This window comes from Aplysia californica, unplaced genomic scaffold (genome assembly GCF_000002075.1).
Source record: "Aplysia californica isolate F4 #8 unplaced genomic scaffold, AplCal3.0 scaffold00629, whole genome shotgun sequence".
Classification (NCBI taxonomy): domain Eukaryota; kingdom Metazoa; phylum Mollusca; class Gastropoda; order Aplysiida; family Aplysiidae; genus Aplysia; species Aplysia californica.
The window spans coordinates 258,266-281,621 of record NW_004797899.1 but is presented as its reverse complement, the minus strand read 5'-3'; the positions used below and the strand labels follow the sequence as shown (position 1 = coordinate 281,621).

At 42.6% G+C, this 23,356-nt stretch overlaps 1 protein-coding gene across 1 annotated transcript; it reads left to right on the top strand.

Moving 5' to 3' along the window:
- The first annotated feature begins 93 nt into the window (after window positions 1-93).
- LOC101860122 (acid phosphatase type 7) lies at window positions 94-23,356 on the top strand. The gene is made up of 10 exons (XM_005107773.3): window positions 94-179; window positions 7,927-8,102; window positions 9,706-9,914; window positions 10,926-11,021; window positions 11,995-12,153; window positions 13,061-13,136; window positions 14,672-14,789; window positions 15,956-16,159; window positions 19,001-19,194; window positions 19,986-23,356. Exons 1-10 carry the CDS (start codon window positions 94-96, stop codon window positions 20,528-20,530), a joined length of 1,863 nt encoding a protein of 620 aa, XP_005107830.3. The 3' UTR covers window positions 20,531-23,356.

The window sequence follows — 23,356 nt, the reverse complement described above, 5'->3', positions numbered from 1 at the left end:
CACACACACACACACACACACACACACACACAACGAAAAGGCAAAGGGTCGTAATGGATCATTATAATTTGGTCCCAAACTGTCATAGCAATGATGATTATAATAGAAATGAGTAATCGCTCTTCTTCGAAGAAGGTAGAATCTAGTCGATTCAGCTGCAAGCAAGTGACTGTCGCAAGGTAATGTATCATCATGTTAATGAAACTAAAAGAATGCAAATTTGACAAAGGTCTTGTCTTTTAAAAACTAAATGCAAACTCAATGATTAACCATTCATCCCGCGTTCCCCCTTGCCAAAGGTACAGACTCTCAGTCTTTGTGTGTTTTTGGTATCTTGGTGATCTTGGCCTTGGGCCTTGTTTTCGTTGGTCTTTCAAAGCAGACAACGTGAACGACGAAGATTCACCACAAATGTTTGCAGAGTATGTGTTGTCATGAGTCATGATACTCCTCATCGTTGGAAATCTATTTTGTCTGTGTGCTACACTACCATGGGTTAAATATTGGAGGAAGTAACTCAAACTTACTTTCAAACAAAGCTGACAAAGACTTTCATTTTTTTTTCCGATAGGACTTGGACCTTTGTCAGGCTTTATGTTGTCTTGTTGAAAGTGGAGTACCGCTGCCCCTGGTAATACAGTGACTAATGTATATGCAACCGTTGACTTCACTAGATCTATTCATAAATTTTATCAATATTTATTAGATCTTTATCCAGATCTAGATGTAGATCTAGATCTAGACCTACACTTTGCGGAACTTTTATTAAAGCAAGACCATGTTGTGATCAAGATCATGTGATAGATTTAGTGGTGATATGGCATGATCACAAGTCAGAAGACCAAGTCTTTGTTGTCCGATGTCTCAGTGTATTCAAATTTTAACCCAAAGTTTGTTAATTTGCTATCATGGATGCCTTAATATTTTGAGTACATAATCCATGGACGGTACAGTGAGTGAGTACTTTTTTGTTTTCACTTTCTAGAACTGTTAGTAGGCTTTATTCGCACAGGGTGTGAATACTATGGATTTTTATTCACACAGGGTGTATGAATACATAGATCACGCAGCGCATTTGGTTGATTGAGAAAACGCGCGACAATCCATAAATTGTTGTGCATTCTGTTGATCAGCGGATCGCGCAGCGCTTTTTATCGATCCGTGAAATATATACTTACTGTGCATTCTGTCGATAAACTGTCTATGTCACTATGATAATGAAGTGAATTAAAAACACAACAAAATTGGTTTACGGAGCATGTCAGTCTTTGAGCGTCCTGTTGTTTGGCTTCCATGAAGAGTTGTGTTTTGAACTTTGTGTTGACGGTTGAGGGAGGCAGATAAATTGACACGACGTTAAATCGAGCACCTGCACTCAGTATATGGACGGATTTGATTGGCTGAGTACTTCTCGTGGTATTCCAAATACGGTCAAGGTTTAATGGCTTGTGATAAATTGTTGTGTGTTGATTAAAAATTTATGTAAATACAAGTATTGTTTTCTTTATCGAAGTGTATACAGACCCGGTAACCGGGAACAAAGTCACGAAGTATACAGACCCGGTAAGGGAACTCTTATGTGATTTTGGGAAGTTTCAGCGCCCAGACCCAGTAGTATGTGTGTGTGTGTGTGTGTGTGTGTGAGAGAGAGAGAGAGAGCAGGGGGAAGTGCTAGCAAAATGTATGCCCCAGTTGGCAGGAGGGAACGAGAGAAAGATAGAGTGGGAAATAGGTGGGGAGAAAGAAAGACAGAGACAAACAAAGAAAAAGAGAATGCGAGTGATACACAGCGACAGAGGAGAGAGAGAGAGAGGGAGAGAGAGAGAGAGAGAGAGAGAGAGAAATAGAGAGGGTGACTGCTCGATTGAAATTATGACATTGTTCTTTTCTTCAAATTGTGATTCCTCTAACTCCAAAACGGAGGAAAAACGATCGTTCATCGAAAATACATCCGCAATCTTCATTTAGATTTAGATCTAGATCTAGGCTAGCCTCGAAACTAGATCAATGATTTATCTGTCTGTCTAGATCTAGACCTAGGCCATAGATCTAGAAAAACCTAGTTCTACCCTGAGCCAAGAGGGCGCTGAAACTTTCCGAAATCACGAAAGAGTTACCCTACTGTAATGTCCATTACTATTAGGCAAACCACCTCTATTGCCTTAGTATTTAGGAAGACCTGGCAACTGTAACCACTGGCACGTATTTTAGAGAAGAGTGGTCACTACTGGTCAGTAATAAAGAGTACGTCCACCGGTACAGTCGTGTCTGGCTCCTGTTGTTTTCAATGTCTGTCTAGATCTACATGTTGTGATTGTGAAGTCCCGACGGTACAATGGCGACGAGGATCACGTACTAGATGAGTACTACGGTAGACTAGATCTACTATCGGTGAGTTGAAGAAGAACGACTGTACAATACGGTGAGTTGATGGGCAAAACCCATACTCGAGGTTAAGTCAGTTAGTTAGATCTGGTAGTTAGTCCTACATTTTTTTCAGTGAAACAACTAGATCTCTAGATTCTAGTCAAATAATGTCTCTTCCATCATTCCCTAACTTCATTATCCGCGAGGATGAATTATCTGTCGGGACGAGATGGCGAAAATGGATTCAACAGCTTGAAAATCTGTTAATTGGTATGGATATCCAGTCTGATAGCAGAAAAAAAAGCCTTACTAATACATTATGGAGGCGAAGAAATATTTGATCTAGTTGACACGTTTCCAGAGGAACATAAATCCACCTTCGAGACTCTCAAAACGACTCTAACAAATCATTTTACGCCAAAAGTAAATCTGGTGTACGAATCATTCAAGTTCAGAAAAATGCATCAAGAACAATTGGAATCTGTAGACCAGTTTCATGTACGTTTACGCAGACAAGCAGCTCTGTGTGACTTTGCTGATCTTGAAAGAGAAATTCTGTCACAGATGATTGAAGGGGTCATATCGTCACAGTTGAGAAGGAAAGCAATTAAGGATAAAGTAACTTTACAGCAATTCCTACAAGAAGCTAGGAATGAAGAACTAACCAACAAGCAGGTTGGGGAGATAGAAAGAGAAGTAGGCCAAGCTTCAGCCATCAACAGAAAACCAGGACGTATCAACAGAACAGAGCAGAGTCATTCTCAGGAAAAAGTAGGTGCAAGTAATCAACCCAGATACAAGGGTACACACAAAGGAAGTAAACCTTCAGGGAGCAAAACAAGGTGCAGGAACTGTGGTGGCACTTTTCCCCATCCGTCAACAAGACCATGCCCAGCAAAAGGCAAAGTTTGTCATTCGTGCGGCAAATATAATCACTTTTCTTCTGTCTGTAAAGCTTCAGGGAAATCGCAAAACCAAAATACTGCGGTAAAGCAAATTCACCGTGATGATGAATCAGATTCTGACAGCACTGGAGTGTTTCAGATAAATCCAAAGAAAAACGTACCTACAGTGACGGTAAATATGTGTTCAAGCAAGCTGACGTTTATTGTCGATACTGGTGCATCTGTAAATATCATAACAAAGACAACGTATGATCTGATGAAGGAGAAACCTATTTTGAGGCCTGATCCTATTGCTATTTATGGATACTCAAACAGTGAAAAGCTGGATGTCCTTGGACGTTTCACAGAAAGAGGAACTAGGAATAATTTCCTTCCTGAACAATGTAACTATCTCGGATGCTCTTTTTCAGGGATTCGGCAAAATTAAAGGTCTCATGATTAAACTCCACATTGATCAAGAAGTTCAACCAGTCGCCCAAAAATACAGAAGAATACCATACCATGTAAGGAAGGATGTTGAAGCGGAAATTCAACGCCTAGAAAAACAAGAAATCATTGAAAAGGTAGAGGGTCCTACCTCATGGGTCAGTCCTATAGTAGTTGTCCCAAAGAAATCTGGTGGAGTTCGTCTCTGCGTAGACATGAGACGTGCAAATACAGCTATCAAAAGAGAGAGACACCCAATGCCCACACTCGAGGAGGTGATCAACGAATTAAATGGCTCCATATTCTTCAGTCGTTTGGACCTACAGCAAGCATTCCATCAGATGGAACTGGCAGAAGAAAGTCGTCACATCACCACTTTCGCTACTCATGTTGGCCTGAGAAGGTACAAAAGACTTATGTTCGGCATAAATGCAGCTCCAGAACTGTTCCAGCATCACCTTAGTCAGATACTACATGATATTCAGGGTGTCACAAACTACATTGATGATGTCATAGTCTTCGGCAAGAACAGAAATGAGCATGACAGGAATTTGCAAGCTACACTAGACCGATTACAAGACAAAGGAGTCAAATTGAACAAGGAAAAATGTCTGTTCGGAATCCAAAAGCTGACCTTCCTGGGACATGTTTTCGGCAAAGATGGAATCTACCTCGAGCCGCACAAGATCAAGTCCATATCTGAGGCAGCACCGCCGTCAACTGTCTCAGAAGTTAGATCATTTCTTGGCATGACGCAGTATGTGTCACGCTTTATCAGAGGGTATGCGACTATCACAGAACCTTTACGCATGTTGACAAAGAAGACTCAGTCTTGGATTTGGGGGAAACCTCAACAGGATGCTTTTGATCAAATCCGCTCTTATAAACGCAGGAGTCATGACCTACTTTGATTCAGCCAAATCTACTGAGATCATAGTCGATGCATCCCCATGTGGACTCGGTGCAATCTTAACTCAGGAGGGGCATGTCATTAGCTACGGAAGTCGAGCACTTACACCAGTGGAAACGAGATACTCCCAAACCGAAAGAGAGATGCTAGCCGTCGTGTTTGGAGTGGAGAAGTTCCACATGTACTTATATGGGTCTAAGTTCACTGTTACAACTGACCATAAACCATTACTTGGCATAATCAACAGCAACAAGCCATGTTCAGCACGCTTTGAGAGATGGCGTCTTAGGCTGATGCCATACGAGTTCAACCTCAGATACAGACCTGGGAAAGATGAGCTCAATCCAGCAGATTATCTTAGCCGTCACCCCATTACTGAACCTACCAGAGACAACAAAGGTGAAAACTACATCAGTTATGTGACGAAAGCATGAGTTCCAAATGCTTTTACTCTTGATGAAGTCAAAGTCGCCACAAAGAAGGACCCTCAGCTGAAGAGAGTGATGACGGCAATCCAGTCTGGAAACTGGAAAGACAAGTCGCTTTCTTCATTTTCAAATATCAGAGATGAACTTTCGGTTTACGATGGGGTCATAATGCGCCAACACAGACTGGTTATTCCTAGTAGCCTACACCATCAAGTGATCACTCTCGCACATGACTCTCACCAAGGTATTGTAAAAACAAAACAACTAATCCGCGAGAAAGTATGGTTTCCAGGCATAGACAGAATGGTGGAAGAACACCTGAAAGGGTGTGTACCATGCCAATCATCAGTCACAGGCACTCCAAATCGTGAACCATTGAAGATGACACCACTGCCAGATTGTGCATGGGATGAAATATCAGTCGACTTTGCAGGACCTTTTCCATCTGGCGAATATCTGCTTATCATGATGGATGATTATAGCCGCTTCCCAGAAGTTGAAATTCTACACTCAACGTCGGCAAGATCAGTAATTCCAAAAATTAATCAAAATTTTGCCAGATTCGGTAACCCAAGCGTCCTCAAAAGTGACAACGGACCTCCATTCAGCAGCAAAGAATTTGCAACATTCGCCAAGAAGATGGGTTTTCATCACCGCAGAATCACTCCTCTCTGGCCAGAAGCAAATGGCGAGGCTGAAAGATTTGTAAGAACTATCAACAAATTCATTCACACCTGCGAATCGGGAGGGTCATCGTGGAAGGAGGAGTTGCCCAATTTCCTTCGCCAATTTCGCTCAACTCCCCATTCCTCAACAGGAGTTTCACCGCATGAGGCCCTCACTGGGAGGAAAATGAAAACATTTTTCCCAGAGCTTCGTGTGGAAAGGGACTCTTTGTTCCACTACAATCTTGCAAAGAAGGACTCTGCCTCCAAATCTAAACAAAAAACATTTGCAGATAGGACAAGGAGAACTCAACCCCACAAGTTTAGTGTCGGAGACACTGTATTAGTTCGCCAGAAGAAGATGAACAAGCTCACCCCACCATACATACCAAAACCGTACACAATAGTGAACATAAAAGGAAGCATGATTACTGCAAGAAGAGGGACTCATCAAATCGTCAGGAACTCATCCCACTTCAAACAGATTCCTTTTCAACAAATTGGGGAGGAAAAGGAGATAGAGGCAGACACATATGAGGCTCCGGAAGACTTCCTAGAGCCTTTAAAACAATGGCAACATCCAAAGCCACATACTAGACAAAGAGACATGAGACCTACCGAGTCTCCAAGATCTGCAACATGCTCTACACAACAATCTACTGGGTCTCCAAGATCTTCAAGATCTTCCACTCAAGCTACACCAGGACCTACCTCCTATTCGCATCACCCATTAGTGCGAGCCCAGTCTCCACACTCTCCTACTTTGGTCGAGCAAACAGACTCACCAATGCGAGTAATGCAGCCATCACGCTCTTACTCTCGCACACAGTCTCAAACAAGTCCATATACTACAGTAACAAGAAGCGGCCGCGTTGTGAAACCGCCCAACAAATACACACCTTAGGAAAGTTGAATCTCTGATTCAGGGCAAGTGCAGCGGCACGCAACATAATGCATACACACGTTATACCTTATATATGTACAGCAGTTCACTAATTATAAGACTCAATAGGAGTCAATTGTTTTCTTACAGTTTAAGTTATTAAGATACAAAAATACACTATTCTTTTGAGGACACCGGTAGGAACCGGCTGGAAGTCAAGTCAAGCCAAGTATGAGACTATAAATTACATAATAAAACAAGATTAATTTTTAATTGATTTTTATTTCTGAAATCAAATCCCTCTGTCTTTGGTGTTAAATTCTCTAGCTAAACTGGGGAGGGATGTAATGTCCATTACTATTAGGCAAACCACCTCTATTGCCTTAGTATTTAGGAAGACCTGGCAACTGTAACCACTGGCACGTATTTTAGAGAAGAGTGGTCACTACTGGTCAGTAATAAAGAGTACGTCCACCGGTACAGTCATGTCTGGCTCCTGTTGTTTTCAATGTCTGTCTAGATCTACATGTTGTGATTGTGAAGTCCCGACGGTACACCTACCGGGTCTGTATACTTTGTGACTTTGTTCCCGGTTACCGGGTCTGTATACTTTGTGACTTTGTTCCCGGTTACCGGGTCTGTATACACTCCCTTTCTTTATTCCTTGAACAAGAGCACCTCAAGCTCAACCAACTGTTGGCAGCTTCTTTACGTTGTAGCTGTGTTTTTAGTCCTACGCACTTGGCATGGAACCAGAGATTGCATTCCTCGCCTTCTAACATCAGGTTTCCATCGTATGGGCAACGGCAAACACTGTAAATTTCTAGCCTACTGTACTAGAAGAAGAAACGTGCCTGGCATGTTCATCAAGGAAAATCCCAATGTCGAAAATGGGCTTCAGTGTACTGCAAATTTTATTCTCATTGGATTAGATAAAGACTTTTATTGTTTTCTTAGCTTTCCAAGGCTGCGGGGCATAAAACCTTGGAACTGAAACGTTGCGTACTTGCTAGCTTACCCACCTTTGATCTAGATAGCAGCTCTTCTTTAATGCAAGTAACATTATATTACCTAGGCCTATATAGGGAAGAGGAGACAGTTCTAAGGTGTATTTCGTTGGGACAATTTTTCAAAGTAAGCCTTTGGCTTAAATGTCATTGTTTGACTTGATACTTTGTATTAGTATATATGTGTGTGAAATTGAAATATATATTATTGTGGTAGGAGCAGTATTTTGATAATTTTGTCTTGAATACAGTGTTCAGCTTCTTTGGGTTTTAAAGATTTTGTATTTTACTGATGCAGATTTTGTCTTTATTCCTTTATGTTGTTGTTTTTTCAGGAATCAAAAGGAATCAAACAGAATGTTCCCTCAGTCGGTGTCTGCTGTTTTGATTGTAACTTCTCTGGCACTGTCTGTTGTGCACACATCCGAGATTCCAAAAGGTCAGATTCCTGATCTTGACACGGCCGTGGCTCCTGGGGCGGGGACTGCTAGAAGTGTCGAAGATGACGAGGGTAAGACACTTTTAATAGAGATTATTCTTTTCATATATTGAGACTTGTATTGCATTAGAGCAATATTTACTGGTTGTGATTGTAGCTATAAATTGCCAATTCTCGCTGTGGTATGCATAAAGTTTTCTGTTTTGCTCTTGGATTAGAATCCAATTGAACAGAAAAATTGTACACTGTTTCCTTTTTCTGTGTTTGCAGAGGGAATGCGAAATTCTTCATTTGTCGAAGGATTTCAAAATCTTTTTTATTATAAATTTTTAATCGCATTTTCAGTGGTGTTAATGTTTGGCAATCAAATATTTACAATTTCAACCTGCAGATTGTCTGTTTACTAAGGTAATTAAAAGTCTGGCTGACTCTAAATTTTAGGTTGTATTAGGTACTCCTGTTAGTCTCTTTTCTGGATTATTTAATAATCTCATACTTTTAGTAACTGAACAAGTGGCTTTCTTCTGTACTTAAAGGTGTGCTCACATCTGTGATGTTGCACGAAGAAGACATGAATCTGATACACCTGGGTGGGGAGTTGTTTCATTGAGCGTGTATCTGTCTGTCTGTCTGTCTGCTGAGACTGATTGCTCTTAGCACGGGTTGGCTTTAACTGGTTGGGTGGAAGCAGCCTACACAGTAAATGATTTAAATTGTGTGGATAGGTCATAAAACATGTAGAACTGTGTGGATAGGTCATAAAACATGTAGAACTGTGTGGATAGATCTTAAAACATGTAGAACTGTGTGGATAGATCTTAAAACATGTAGAACTGTGTGGATAGGTGATAAAACATGTAGAACTGTGTGGATAGGTGATAAAACATGTAGAACTGTGTGGATAGGTCATAAAACATGTAGAACTGTGTGGATAGGTCATAAAACATGTAGAACTGTGTGGATAGGTCATAAAACATGTAGAACTGTGTGGATAGATCTTAAAACATGTAGAACTGTGTGGATAGGTGATAAACATGTAGAACTGTATGGATAGGTGATAAACATGTAGAACTGTGTGGATAGGTGATAAACATGTAGAACTGTGTGGATAGGTGATAAAACATGTAGAACTGTGTGGATAGGTCATAAAACATGTAGAACTGTGTGGATAGGTCTTAAAACATGTAGAACTGTGTGGATAGATCTTAAAACATGTAGAACTGTGTGGATAGGTGATAAAACATGTAGAACTGTGTGGATAGGTGATAAAACATGTAGAACTGTGTGGATAGGTCATAAAACATGTAGAACTGTGTGGATAGGTCATAAAACATGTAGAACTGTGTGGATAGATCTTAAAACATGTAGAACTGCTGCTACAACTAAAGAGTGTTTGGAGCCTGAACATGGGTCTTTGTAATTGCAGGACATTATACTCTTGCAACTCAGAATTATTAGAAATATAAGAGTCTTGGTTAAGCTTCTGACACATTCTGCCAAGGACTCTTTCGCTGATGGAAGAGAGAAAGAAGATCAAATGTAGAATAGAAATGTGACTCCCAGATCTTCAAATGGTATGGAGTCCCATGTGTATGCCAGAGCTATGTCTCAAATCTTGCTGTTTGTTTCCGTGTGGTGTAGAGTCTCATGTCTCTAATCTGGCTGTTTGTTTCAGTGTGGTGTATGCCAGAACAGGTACACCTGTCTTTGGGCAATGTGACGTCTGAGATGGTGGTGATGTGGGCCACACGAGGCAACTGTGATTCTGTCGTCCATTACGCTGCACACCCATGGAACCTTGATCTTACTGCTAGCGGCTCATGTGTGGAGCTAGAGAATGTTGGCAATAAAAGTTTGAAGTACCTTCATCGAGCTGTCCTTAAGGTAAAGATACTTATTACTGTAGTTTGCGATAGATAGATGTTCACCTTGCTTACTTTAGGATTATTGCTCATTTGGAAGATGACTATATATAATATGTTTTGTTCTGGAACTGAATTTGATCAAGTAAACATTTCTCTCAGGTGAAATAAGAAAAGGGAAATTGAACTAAAACAGGTACACTGACTAAAACAGACTGACTGTAAGTAGCCAGCCTGCAACAGTCTTTTTTATCTCTGTGCTGTAATGGTGTTATATATATATAGAACAGTTATGTATAGTAGGAATTATCTCTGTGCTGTAATGGTGTTATATATATATAGAACAGTTATGTACAGTAGGAATTATCTCTGTGCTGTAATGGTGTTATATATATATAGAACAGTTATGTATAGTAGGAATTATCTCTGTGCTGTAATGGTGTTATATATATATAGAACAGTTATGTACAGTAGGAATTATCTCTGTGCTGTAATGGTGTTATATATATATAGAACAGTTATGTATAACAGGAATTATCTCTGTGCTGTAATGGTGTTTTATATATATATAGAACAGTTATGTATAGCAGGAATTCTCTCTGTGCTGTAATGGTGTTATATAGAACAGTTATATATACAGCAGGAATTCTCTCTGTGCTGTAATGGTGTTCTATAGAACAGTATGTATAGTAGGAATGTTCTCTGTGCTGTAAAAGGCCTGCAGAAGGTTCCAATGGATAACAAATAGTATATTGTGGGACTTTGGTTGTTGTTCAGTTCTCCTCTTCTGTTATGTTGGAGCCTGAAGCTTCAGTTCCTTCCTTTTCTTTTGCAATTTTGTATTTTGGCAGAATATTTTGTCGGTCATTTCACTGTGTCATTTTACTTAATTTTTATGCACGTTCCCAAACGTAGGTGGGTCTGTATGTGTCATTGATGGTTTTCCGTGTCAACGTGACAGGTCTTAAGTCTGAGCTGTTTGCCAGGAAACTTTGCGTTACTGAGGACATTCCTGTTGTGTTGATTTTCCCAGGATCTGAGTCCCAACCTGACCTACTACTATCGGCCAGTTGTCAAGAATGGTGTGGGTTCCAATTCTCTCCTCTTCAAGACATCTCCGTCCAGTAGCGTAAGTACACCGTCTGTGTTGTTAAAAATAGATGGAGTTCAATCACTGGCAATACTTTAGGTGGTTGGCGGGTGCTCTGGCGTGGTCTGCTCCTTCTGTCCGATCAAACGTCTATTGTCCTTATCTCTCCTCCTTTTTTTGTGTTCGTCACTCTCTTGTAACACTTCTAATCTTCGGCACTTATATAACCTTATTGTGTATAAAGTGCGGAAAAACTTTCACTAAAACTAAACTTGTTATTGCTATTGATCTACCAGTGCATGGAGTTTCCCTCTTTGCCCCAGGGGGACAGCTTGTCTCGATCAACTGTCATTGTTGCAGTGAACAGTGACTAGATTCAGGGCGATCTATTGTCATTGTGGCAGTGAACGGTGACTAGATTCAGGGCGATCTACTGTCTTTGTCGCAGTGAACGGTGACTAGATTCAGGGCGATCTACTGTCATTGTCGCAGTGAACGGTGACTAGATTCAGGGACATGTTTCCCATGAGGCAGATGGTTGGGAAGAAAGTGTACAGAAGGGAACCTGTAGGCCTACGTTGTTGGGGGATTTCTCACTGCTGAGTGTCTCTGACAGATGTAGGGATGGTCTCTCAGCTTTTGTTGCTTGCACCCTCTGGGTGTGAAAGTTGTTTTTTGAAAGAAGCAGTTCATGTTTTTTTAGTTGTTTGCAGAAATGACAATTTCCTGATAATATTGTTAGTGGGTGAACTCCAGATAAAGGAGTTTTGTTCTCACACTACAGAAGTCAGATCCAGTCCTGAAGAGTGGAAATTTGTCGTTTTGGAATGTAATATTTCTGACTTTTTGTTGATAATAATTTATGGGTAATATCTCTAATTCATGCATAAGATTACAATTTTCATCTTTTTGTAAAAGTTGAGCACTTTCAGGTAATCATATCAATTCAAGATATAGTGTCTGTGAAGTCTGTGTGTCTTAATGATCTCTTGCTCGTGTTACTCTTTCGCAGAGCTGGTCTTCCAAGTTTTTAGTTCTCAGTAGCACTGGGTCAGAGAATGACCTCATGAACTCTGTGACCAGGGAGGTGCAGTCTGGACAGTTTGCTTCCTTACTTTACAACGGAGAGCTAGGGCCAGCAGAAAGGACGGAGGACTGGGAGGGGATCGACGTGAGTGGGAAGTGATGACACGTGTACAGATCTGTTCCTTTTCACATGCTCTTTTCTTTGTTTGTTTCTTTGTTGTTTTTTACTAGGATTTTGTTTTGTTGTTTTGTATTTAATTAAGGGGGTTGGGGTAGGGGGGGGGGGGGGGGACTATATCATGTATGTTGTGATCATCATCATCCAGTGCCAGATCTGCGACAGACATCGGTGATCATGGTTCTCCATTCATTCCTTTGCTCGGATGCTCTCAAAAAGCTACGTTTCCCTGATCTTTCCCTGTTACCCATTTGTTTAGGTTCCCTACGTATGTTGTTCTGGGCCTTCCCCTGCCTCACTTGCCTTCAGTTTTGCCAGTGAGAGCTAGATGTGTCCCAAAAACAAAAACTGTATTTGTCGTTTCCTGATTGTTTTTAACACTGAGCGTCCCACGTTGGCTTCATCAAGCACTACCTCGTTTGATTTCTTTTCCTTCCACGATACTCTTAACAGTCTCCTAAGAAACCACATTTCTGTTGTTTCTATTTTATTTTCACTGTCTGTAGTGATTGTCCGTAAAATAGTGGAGCTATTGACGATTGAAGGAGCTGGGGGTTGCCAGGCTTCAGAGGTAAAATTAGCAAAGAAATGGCCGCCTAAGGTTAGTTATTTCCTTAGCTGGAGAGTCCAGGGAAACGGAAAACTTACTTTATTTATGCCATTTAATCAACGTTTTTCAGTAAATCGGACACAGAGATGTATTCTTTATTGGACATGAAAGGTGTTGAGCCAAAGAAGACAAATTCTATGAAAATTCCCAATCCTGTGAAAAAAAGCCATTTTCTTGACTTTCACTATTTTGACGAGCGCCTGATTTCTCCGCTCTGCCTCACTTTTCTGTTCTCACGTTCTCCTCTGTTTGTCCGTGTGCCAGGAGTCGGAGGATTTCCTGACACGAGCAGAGCAAGCGGTGGCCACGCTGCCTGTGTTGATCGCGCCACAGAGCAAAGGTAACACGACTTCACTCAATTATTTGACCTTATTGTGTTGCAAGTGCCGTAAAACTCTTACTAAAACTAAACTTCACTTTGAATGGTCTCTCTTTTCACGACAATAGTTGTCATCCAGTGCTATGTGGGTGGTTGGCGGGGGCTCTGGCGTGATTTGCTCCTTATTTCCTATCAAACTTTTATCGTCCTTATCTCTCCTCCTTTTTTTTGTGTATGTTACTCTCTTGTTACATCTATTCTTCGGCACTTATATGACCTTATTGTGTTGCAAAAATACAGTAAAAACTTTTCCTAAAACTGAACCAGTGGTATGTTGTGCAAGGTTTTGTTTTTATTTTCTCAATCATCGTGTACCATTCTGATGATGTGAACAGCCCCTCTACTCCATGTGTTCCTGAGATGTCTCGCCAGCTGTCCTGCTAGAACCCGTCTGCAGGGACATTTCAGTAACCCACTTTCAGCACTTTTCAAGGACCCCCGGGCGAGTGTTGAGTTCCTGCGTGCTGTCGGCATCGCTGACCGTTTATGAAGCCACAGCGCCAGAAGAGAGAGAGAGAGCTCCTCTACTGTAGCCAGATATATGTGTAGATGTGCCTATGGCCTTCTTTTTTCACCGAAGAGACAGAAAAACAGTTAAACAGTTGTGTGACTGTTTGTTCTTTTCTTTTATTCCCCCCCCCCCCCCCCCTTTAAAAAAAAATGTGTGCTCATCTTTGGTGCTGTATTGCATGTTGCCTTGTTTCAGGACATGGGTGGTTGGCGGGTGCTCTGGTGTGGTTTGCTCCTTGTTTCCTATCAAACGTCCATCTTCCTTATCTCTCCTCCTTTTCTTTTTATGTTACACTCTAGTAGCTCCTCTAATCTTTCACACTTGCCGTCTGATCTGGCGTCGGTGGCCTAGTGGTTAGGCTCTCGGACTCGCAACCGTAAGGTCGTGGGTTCGAATCCCGTCAGGGACCTGACGTTGTGGCCTTGGGAAAGACACTTTGCACAAATTTTCCTCACTTCACCCAGGTGGAAATGGGTACCCGGCTATAGACAGTGAAAGATCTTGTCAGTTTGATAGTGTTTGAGCGCGTGAAATCCGCAGCTTGCACTGTATGCTTCCGCGGAAGCTGAGAATGTTTCTGAATGTTCTCAGAGGGTCTGCTGGGGTAATAATAGTTGTAAAGCGCATAGAGCATGCTCTTGAGCATGGATATGCGCTATATAAATGTAATTATTATTATTGTTATAATATATGGTCGCTTTTAAGCACAAGGGGGCTCTCCGGAAACATGCTGATTTGAGAAAATCGAAGGTAAAGTTTTTGCCCCTTGTTCAGTTTCTTTAAAAGACTAGGAGAGTTTTCTCTATAACCAAATAAAAATACACACCAATGGAACCAAACTTCTCCTATAGGTAGGGCAATGTCCACTTTTGGTGTAGGTCAAGATTTCTGGAAACTCTCAATCTGGGTTAGCCCGCTTGTCCTTCAAAGCGACAAACGACCTATTTGTGTGACAAGGTTTTTAAACAAAACAAAAACTTGACAGATGAGGGCGCGTCGGGTCCGGACGTGAACAAACACTTCTCCATGCCGGGCTGGGGGTGGCCGCAGTCGGTGGACAGACCCTGGTACAGTGTGGACGTGGGTCTGGTACATCTGGTCAGGTGAGTGGGGGGGTGGGGGTGTTGTCTGGTACAGTGTGGACGTGGGTCTGGTACATCTGGTCGGGGGGGGGGGTTTGTCTGGTACTGTGTGGACGTGGGTCTGGTACATCTGGTCAGGTGAGTGGGGTTGTCTCATCTCTGGTCACTCGTTGTCTTTTCTTTGTCTCATCTCTGGTCACTCGTTGTCTTCTTTGTCTCATCTCTGGTCACTCGTTGTCTTCTTTGTCTCATCTCTGGTCACTCGTTGTCTTCTTTGTCTCATCTCTGGTCACTCGTTGTCTTCTTTGTCTCATCTCTGGTCACTCGTTGTCTTCTTTGTCTCATCTCTGGTCACTCGTTGTCTTCTTTGTCTCATCTCTGGTAACTCGTTGTCTTCTTTGTCTCATCTCTGGTCACTCGTTGTCTTCTTTGTCTCATCTCTGGTCACTCGTTGTCTTCTTTGTCTCATCTCTGGTCACTCGTTGTCTTCTTTGTCTCATCTCTGGTCTCTCGTTGTCTTCTTTGTCTCATCTCTGGTCACTCGTTGTCTTCTTTGTCTCATCTCTGGTCACTCGTTGTCTTCTTTGTCTCATCTCTGGTCACTCGTTGTCTTCTTTGTCTCATCTCTGGTCTCTCGTTGTCTTTTTTGCCATGGTGTCTGTGAGTGTCGCTCAGTGTGCTGTGTAGCTGTGCCGTGTCAGTTCACCATTTTGTTCTGTTACTGTTGTGTATTTTCCTATCCTTACAGTACTCTAAGACCTTGAATAAGCCTTGACACCACAGCACATTGTATTGGGCACTTGGAGGGTTAATAAAGCCAGACTTTTGAGTATGGATTGTTCATCTTGCTTTCTGACAGGGAGATTCTTTACTACAACATAGCTTTCTCACATCTGCTCCCATGTGGTCGGGTGGTGCCGGTGGTCTGATAGTTGGGCTGCTGGACTCATCATTGTGAGACTGCGGGATTGGGGGGTTGAGGCTCAGCTCTGTCCAAAGGACATCTTTATGTTCAGTATTATTGGGCTATTTGAGGGGGGGGGGGGCTTGATTTTGATTTATGTGTCTTCTGTCTGTTCTATGTGAACAATGGAGATGCCTTTGTTTTTGTTGCTGGAGCAATCTGTAAACCTTCCCGTGTGTTCGATTTCTTGATTCCACTTGTCCTGTCTTTGCTCTTCCCTTAGTTTCTCCACTGACCTGATATTTGCGGAGGACACGACAAAAGCCACAGCTCAGCGTGACTGGCTTGTCCGCGACCTCACGGAGGTTAATCAGCGCAGGAACGAGACACCCTGGGTTATTGCCCTTGGCTCACACCCCATGTACTGTTCCTACGGCAACCCAAGCTCAGATGACTGTGCTATGAATACTTCCAAAGTCCGCCATGCGTAAGTCCGTTTCCATTTTGCCTGTTTTTACTCTGGATCAAGATCTGCACTGTTGTAACTTCCAGCTTTACAACTCAAGCCACACTGTCTGTGTTATTCCTTAAATGCTTGTGTCATATTTTGACATTTTTGGAGATTATAGCAAAACAGAAAGACACCGAGATAAAGACGACACCGAGATAAGACCCCTTGATGTCATTATTTGACTAATGGCTTTCACTGGAAACCCCTTGACATTGATTTGGGGGATTGTGGGATGCCACTGATGATATGTAATGTTGAGAAGGGAGAAGATTCCTTCAATTTTAATTCAAATGCCTATCTGCATCTTCAGAATGAAGTTAGCGTGTATATCGTCCTATTGGGATGTTATCAAATTTTTAAAATTTGCTGTTCAGATTTAAATGTTTTTTTGTGAGATGGATGGATCATGTCCTTTTTTTTAAAGAATGGCAGATCTCTTAGATTTGTTTTAAATGAAGTTTACTGTAAGTACTTATGCTGAGCTAACTATATACCGGGTTTCTCATTTTGCCACAACAGTATGAATGGCTTCCGAAGACTTTGGAATTGGACTTCATCTTGTGTGAATTTACTTCAAATGTTATTTTGTCTTGTCTCCTCTCTCTTCATTGTGAATGTCCCCCCCCAGGGCAGAGCTACTGACTGAAGTGTCTTTAGGACATTCCCAAAGGGGGTATAGTAACATGTTCTTATATACAGTAGAATTGTAAATGGGCTGATTTATCAATGTCATGCTCATACTGTGCCGGAACAACATAGGGGGAACTGCTGCTTTTTCTTTCCTCATCCTTACTGTCGTCATTTTACCTCTACTTCTTTTGTATGTTTGTCACTCTTGTGAACTGCTATTTCCGGGGTGCCTTGATAGTCGAAGCAGACTTTGTGCTGTTGAGGCTAGAGAGGTGAGCAGAGTAAGCCTGATTCCTTGTAAGGACTTCTCTGTTGACATCCACCCCTTGGCGCTCAAGTGACCTGATGCAGGTCTCTCTTCATCGTGTCCACAGCCTAGAAGACATGTCCTATCTCCTCTCTCTCTCTTCATCATGTCCACAGCCTAGAAGACATGTCCTATCTCCTCTCTCTTCATCGTGTCCACAGCCTAGAAAACATGTCCTATCTCCTCTCTCTCTCTTCATTGTGTCCACAGCCTAGAAGACATGTCCTATCTCCTCTCTCTCTCTTCATCGTGTCCACAGCCTAGAAGACATGTCCTATCTCCTCTCTCTCTCTTCATTGTGTCCACAGCCTTGAAGACATGTCCTATCTCCTCTCTCTCTCTTCGTCGTGTCCACAGCCTAGAAGACATGTTCTATCTCCTTTCTCTTCATTGTGTCCACAGCCTAGAAAACATGTCCTATCTCCTCTCTCTTCATTGTGTCCACAGCCTAGAAGACATGTCCTATCTCCTCTCTCTTCATTGTGTCCACAGCCTAGAAGACATGTCCTATCTCCTCTCTCTTCATCGTGTCCACAGCCTAGAAGACATGTCCTATCTCCTCTCTCTTCATCGTGTCCACAGCCTAGAAGACATGTCCTATCTCCTCTCTCTCTCTTCATCGTGTCCACAGCCTAGAAGACATGTCCTATCTCCTCTCTCTTCATTGTGTCCACAGCCTAGAAGACATGTCCTATCTCCTCTCTCTCTCTTCATCGTATCCACAGCGTAGAAGACATGTCCTATCTCCTCTCTATTCGTTGTGTCCACAGCCTAGAAGACATGTCCTATCTCCTCTCTCTCTCTTCATTGTGTCCACAGCCTAGAAGACATGTCCTATCTCCTCTCTCTCTCTTCATCGTGTCCACAGCCTAGAAGACATGTCCTATCTCCTCTCTCTTCATCGTGTCCACAGCCTAGAAGACATGTCCTATCTCCTCTCTCTTCATCGTGTCCACAGCCTAGAAGACATGTTCTATGTCCTCTCTCTCTCTCTTCATCGTGTCCACAGGTTGGAAGACATGTTCTATCTCCTCTCTCTTCATCGTGTCCACAGCCTAGAAGACATGTCCTATCTCCTCTCTCATCATCGTGTCCACAGCCTAGAAGACATGTCCTATCTCCTCTCTCTTCATTGTGTCCACAGCCTAGAAGACATGTCCTATCTCCTCTCTCTTCATCATGTCCACAGCCTAGAAGACATGTCCTATCTCCTCTCTCTTCATCATGTCCACAGCCTAGAAGACATGTCCTATCTCCTCTCTCTTCATCGTGTCCACAGCCTAGAAGACATGTCCTATCTCCTCTCTCTTCATCGTGTCCACAGCCTAGAAGACATGTTCTATCTCCTCTCTCTTCATCGTGTCCTCAAGTTGGAAGACATGTCCTGTCTCCTCTCTCTTCATCGTGTCCACAGCCTAGAAGACATGTTCTATCTCCTCTCTCTTCATCGTGTCCACAGCCTAGAAGACATGTCCTATCTCCTCTCTCTTCATCGTGTCCACAGCCTAGAAGACATGTTCTATCTCCTCTCTCTCTCTCTTCATCGTGTCCACAGGTTGGAAGACATGTTCTATCTCCTCTCTCTTCATCGTGTCCACAGCCTAGAAGACATGTCCTATCTCCTCTCTCTTCATCGTGTCCACTGCCTAGAAGACATGTCCTATCTCCTCTCTCTTCTTCGTGTCCACAGCCTAGAAGACATGTTCTATCTCCTCTCTCTCTCTCTTCATCGTGTCCACAGGTTGGAAGACATGTTCTATCTCCTCTCTCTTCATCGTGTCCACAGCCTAGAAGACATGTCCTATCTCCTCTCTCTTCATCGTGTCCACAGCCTAGAAGACATGTCCTATCTCCTCTCTCTCTCTTCATCGTATCTACAGCCTAGAAGACATGTTCTACCACTTTGCCGTGGACCTAGTGTTAGAGTCGGGGTTCCCGGGCTACGAGCGAGGCTGGCCCCAGTACAAGGGGGTCCTGGTGGATGAGTCGTACTGGCAGCCGCGCGCTCCCGTGGAGATCGTACTGGGCTCCCGGGCCGGGGATGGGGCCGGGGCTCAGAACAAGAACAACACAGGTGAGATTTGGTGGGTGGTTGGTGGGTGATCTGGTGTGGTCTAGTGTGGTGTGCTCCTTCATTCCTATCAAACATCTATCGTCTTGATCTCTCCTCCTTCTTTCTGTGTTTGTTACTCTCTTGTAACACCTCTACATCTCTGGCACTTATATGACTTTATTGTGTTGCAAGTACTGTAAAACTCTTACTGAAAAAAAAATAATAAAAGGTGAGATTTCCTGTCTTGTTGAGATAGCCGCGCGGAGCAGATGGTGGCTGAGATTTAGTTCAGCATGATAAACCTACATGGTGACCAGTTTTTTCATTGTGGGAATGAATTCCTTTACAAGTCGTCTGCTCACAGGTGTTTCTATTGTTATGTGTGTGTGTCATGACGCAGGGGAATCAGGCGCTCGTCAGTTTGTGGGCATGTGGAGTTGTTGGTATCATTCTAAAGCTTTTTCATTTGTCTATCTTTGGATGAAAAAAAATGTCCATCTATCTGGATTAGAGGTGGAGAACTTGCTATTGAGGAAGGTGGAGGTCGCCAGGTAGCAGAGGTAAAATTAGCAAGAAAATGGCAACCAAAGTCTGGTGACTTCTGAAGCTATGGTGTCCTTGGACACGATACATTTGCTTTTTTTCTGTGCCTTTCATAAACGAGAGCCCTCTATTAAAACAAATTGAACCCAGAGGGATTAATATTTGTTTGTATATATTATGGGGACATTTTTATATGGCTGTGGGCCTTTGAAAATTTATGCAAATTTATTCTGTCATAAACGTCACCAACCTGATTTTTCTGTCTTCAGTGGAATGGTCGGCGCTGCATTTACCGGAGGCCGGAGGTCACAGCTTTGGCCGTCTGACCGTCGCCAACGCCAGTCACCTCCTGTGGGAGCTGTGCGAGGAAAGCAAGATGGCCGTCCTGGACAGTTTCTGGCTGGTGCAGTCGACGCACGGGAACTTCAGCCTGGCCAACCTGCCGCACAACGTGAGTCACCAGATTAACCAGACCATCATCGCCATGGGGGGAAAACCTGGCACCTACGACTTCATCAGCGGCGACAAGGCGGGCGGGGCGGGGGAGGGCTGGTCCCAGTACTCGCTGTGGATCGGTCTGGGCGCGCTCTCCTGTGTCTTGCTGCTAGTACTGGGTCTGGTCACGCTGCGCTCGTGTCTGCGACGGCGCCGCGCCAAGTCGGGCCGCAGGTGGCGGGAGATGGACCGCAACGGGGGCGGTGCGGGGAACTTCTACTCCGTCGGGTCGGACTCGGACACAGACGACAACGACTTTGAGATTGACGTCTATGACAAGACCAACAAACAGAGCTCCAAGCTGCTCACTTCGTACTAAGTCTGGGGTTTAGGGGATTCTTTTTAGGTATTTACTAGGCACAGGGTGACTATAGGCACAGGGTGACTACAAATCTGTTCAAAGTACTTTTGGTTCCACAGAACATACCAGTAGTTGGAGAAACTGTCGCTGTCGTGACATTTCCCCGGCACTGATGTCAGACATGTTTTGTTGCCGTCTACTGTAGAGGCTGAGATGTGCCAAGCCGACACGACTGAATGTCCAGTGACTGCGGTCAAAGAGACGACTGTTTTGATACACAAGTACAGGCCATTGACTCGCCATTGGAGATACTGACTGCAAACCGGAGGACCAGTTTCTCAGACAATGTGTCTGCTTCAAAGAAAAAAAATAGTTACAGGTTGTTTTTTTATGCAGTGAAAACTGGAAAATGTAAGCCTACACAAATGTTTTGTAGAAGATGGTAGTTGGGGCCTACTGGTTTGATTTCTGTCTGAGAGCTGTTCCCATCCCTATAAAAAGAAGTGCTTACAAGCACTTCTATTACAACTAACAGTATTTATGGTAGAGATGAATATAGATTTGTAATTCAGAGGAATATATACATATTCATTGCCAACTGACTTTATTTGGAAATCAGATTGACTGATGCCAATTTAGCGCCCCGGCTCTGTTTATGTGACTTCCCTGATGTAGAAATATGCTTTGTTGTTTGACTGAGTTATTGCTTCATCAGTGGGTGAGAAGGCTACATTTGAACGTATTTGCTTCATCAGTGGATGAGAAGGCTACATTTGAACGTATTTGCTTCATCAGTGGATGAGAAGGCTACATTTGAACGTATTTGCTTCATCAGTGAATGAGAAGGCTACATTTGAACGTATTTGCTGCATCAGTGGATGGGAAGGCTACATTTGAACGTCTCTACAAGTTTTTCAAGCATAGATGATTTTGTAAAGTTCACCAATAATGTTTACTATGATAGAGAAATCCCTTGTAGTTAAACAGTGTGTTTGTGATATGGAGGCATGGTGTTTTGTAACTTTCCTAATACATATATTTGATATTTGCTGATCAGAAGGCACCATAACACAGTCATGTCTGTGTTCCTGTCTGCCAAGTTCTGGATGTTTTGGTCAAGGATTTGTCTCATCTGATTGTCATTTTTACACTGATAATCTTGCGACATTGGTTATTTTGACTTGGTTATTATTCATTTCTTAAAACCATGTTATTTGGAATGTCCCGTCGGACCTTTAAGCTTTTCGCTGTATTCTTGTCTGTTTTTGGTTTTTCATCGTTGAAAATGAAAATGTACCAATGGGGTGTAGCCTTGATGGAGAGGGGAGACCACAGAAGAAAATGCTTCAGCTTGAGACATTCTGTGAGAGTCTGTTGAAGACGTGGCAACACTTGACACTTGAGAGTGAATAACACGAACCTATCGGTCGCTCGTCATCTGGAGTGAGTTGTTGTAAGTCGCAGTATGTGTGGTGCGTATGAGAAAAATTAATTTCCGCCGCCAAATGTGTGCTTTATTCTACACAGCACTGATTGCTCAAAATCATAAGCATTATTTGATCCAAAGCAGAGGAGTTTGTGTTTATTGTTTTGTCTACGGTTTAATCACTTTCAATTCAGTTGTTATGACATGAAGCTCAGGCTGGCTGACTGAGTTCATAAGACGAAATAGTTTACACATGTCTTATTCATTTTGCAAATATAATTTGGGACCAACATTTTTTTTTCAATGATGGGTCTGATTACTTTTCCTGTATTAAAATTCTTCATTTAACAAAATGTAATAAGATTACTCTGACAGCCAAGTCTCAGTTTCTTCAATGGGAATTCAGCCAGTAATTAACACCAGAAAGGACCATTTGGTGGTGCCTGTTTTGTAATAGTTGTCTTCTCTACTTTGTAGGCCAGACGTGTGAGTTCAGTCCCCTTGTGGCATCTGATGGTCTGGGGGGATGTCTTCTCCCTGTCATCTTAATGATCCTCATCAAAGTGCAAGTGAAAGATGCATCAATTTCACATTTTACTTCTCATTTTCAGTTTCGGATTTAGTCTGAAAGAGATGGTTTCCTTTGGAAATATTTTACTTGTTGGAGTGGCATTGAAGGGTAGCGTTCTTTGGACAGGTAGGTGTGTGGTGTGTCCTTCATCAAAGCGAGTTGACCGTGCCTGCTAGGTGTGCTGCGATGTAGTGACCGATGTGGGATTTTGTGATGTGCGTTGAGTAGAAGAGGGGTGTTGTTGTGCAATATTGATGAACTATCTATAGATCTGTTGTGATTTGGAGTTTTGGACACGGATGAATGTAATCATCTTTTGTTCTTTTCTTTTTTTCTGTTTCATTTTCATTTCAGCCATTATTAATGAATATTCCATTTCTGTGATATGTCGTCCTACTTTGTGACATGGCAGGTTTTGTCAGTGTCCACTGATTGTGTTTTGTTTTTTGACTTGAGCTCACCACTTCTCTGAACCTTTGTATGATGGTGACAAATTCTTTTGTGTGTTGCAGGGTACCCGCACATTTTTGCAAACAGCTTCTCTGTAGCGGGGAGTGGCCAGTTTGGCAGCATTTTGATATTTCCTGTCGCAGTTGGCTTGTTTCATTTTTTGTGTGGGTTTTGTTCAGATATTACTTTTCAGACTTTTTTCACTTCTAATTATTTCTGCACTCACAGAAACTCACTGATTGTCAATTGAGTCCTCTCAAAGTATTTATTTTGCTGGCTTTCTGTAACAAATTGTGTCACAATGAGGTGGAATCAGGCACTTGTCAATTTTTGGGCATGTGGAGTTATTGGTATCGTCTTTAAGCTTGTTCATTTCTCTTGTTTTTGGTGAAAAAAA

Coding starts and splice junctions, on each gene's coding strand:
- LOC101860122 (XM_005107773.3), top strand. CDS start 94: ATGATTATAATAGAAATGAGTAATCGCTCTTCTTCGAAGAAGGTAGAA. Junction 13,137..14,671: donor GATCGCGCCACAGAGCAAAG/GTAACACGACTT, acceptor AAAACTTGACAG/ATGAGGGCGCGTCGGGTCCG. Junction 14,790..15,955: donor GGTCTGGTACATCTGGTCAG/GTGAGTGGGGGG, acceptor CTCTTCCCTTAG/TTTCTCCACTGACCTGATAT.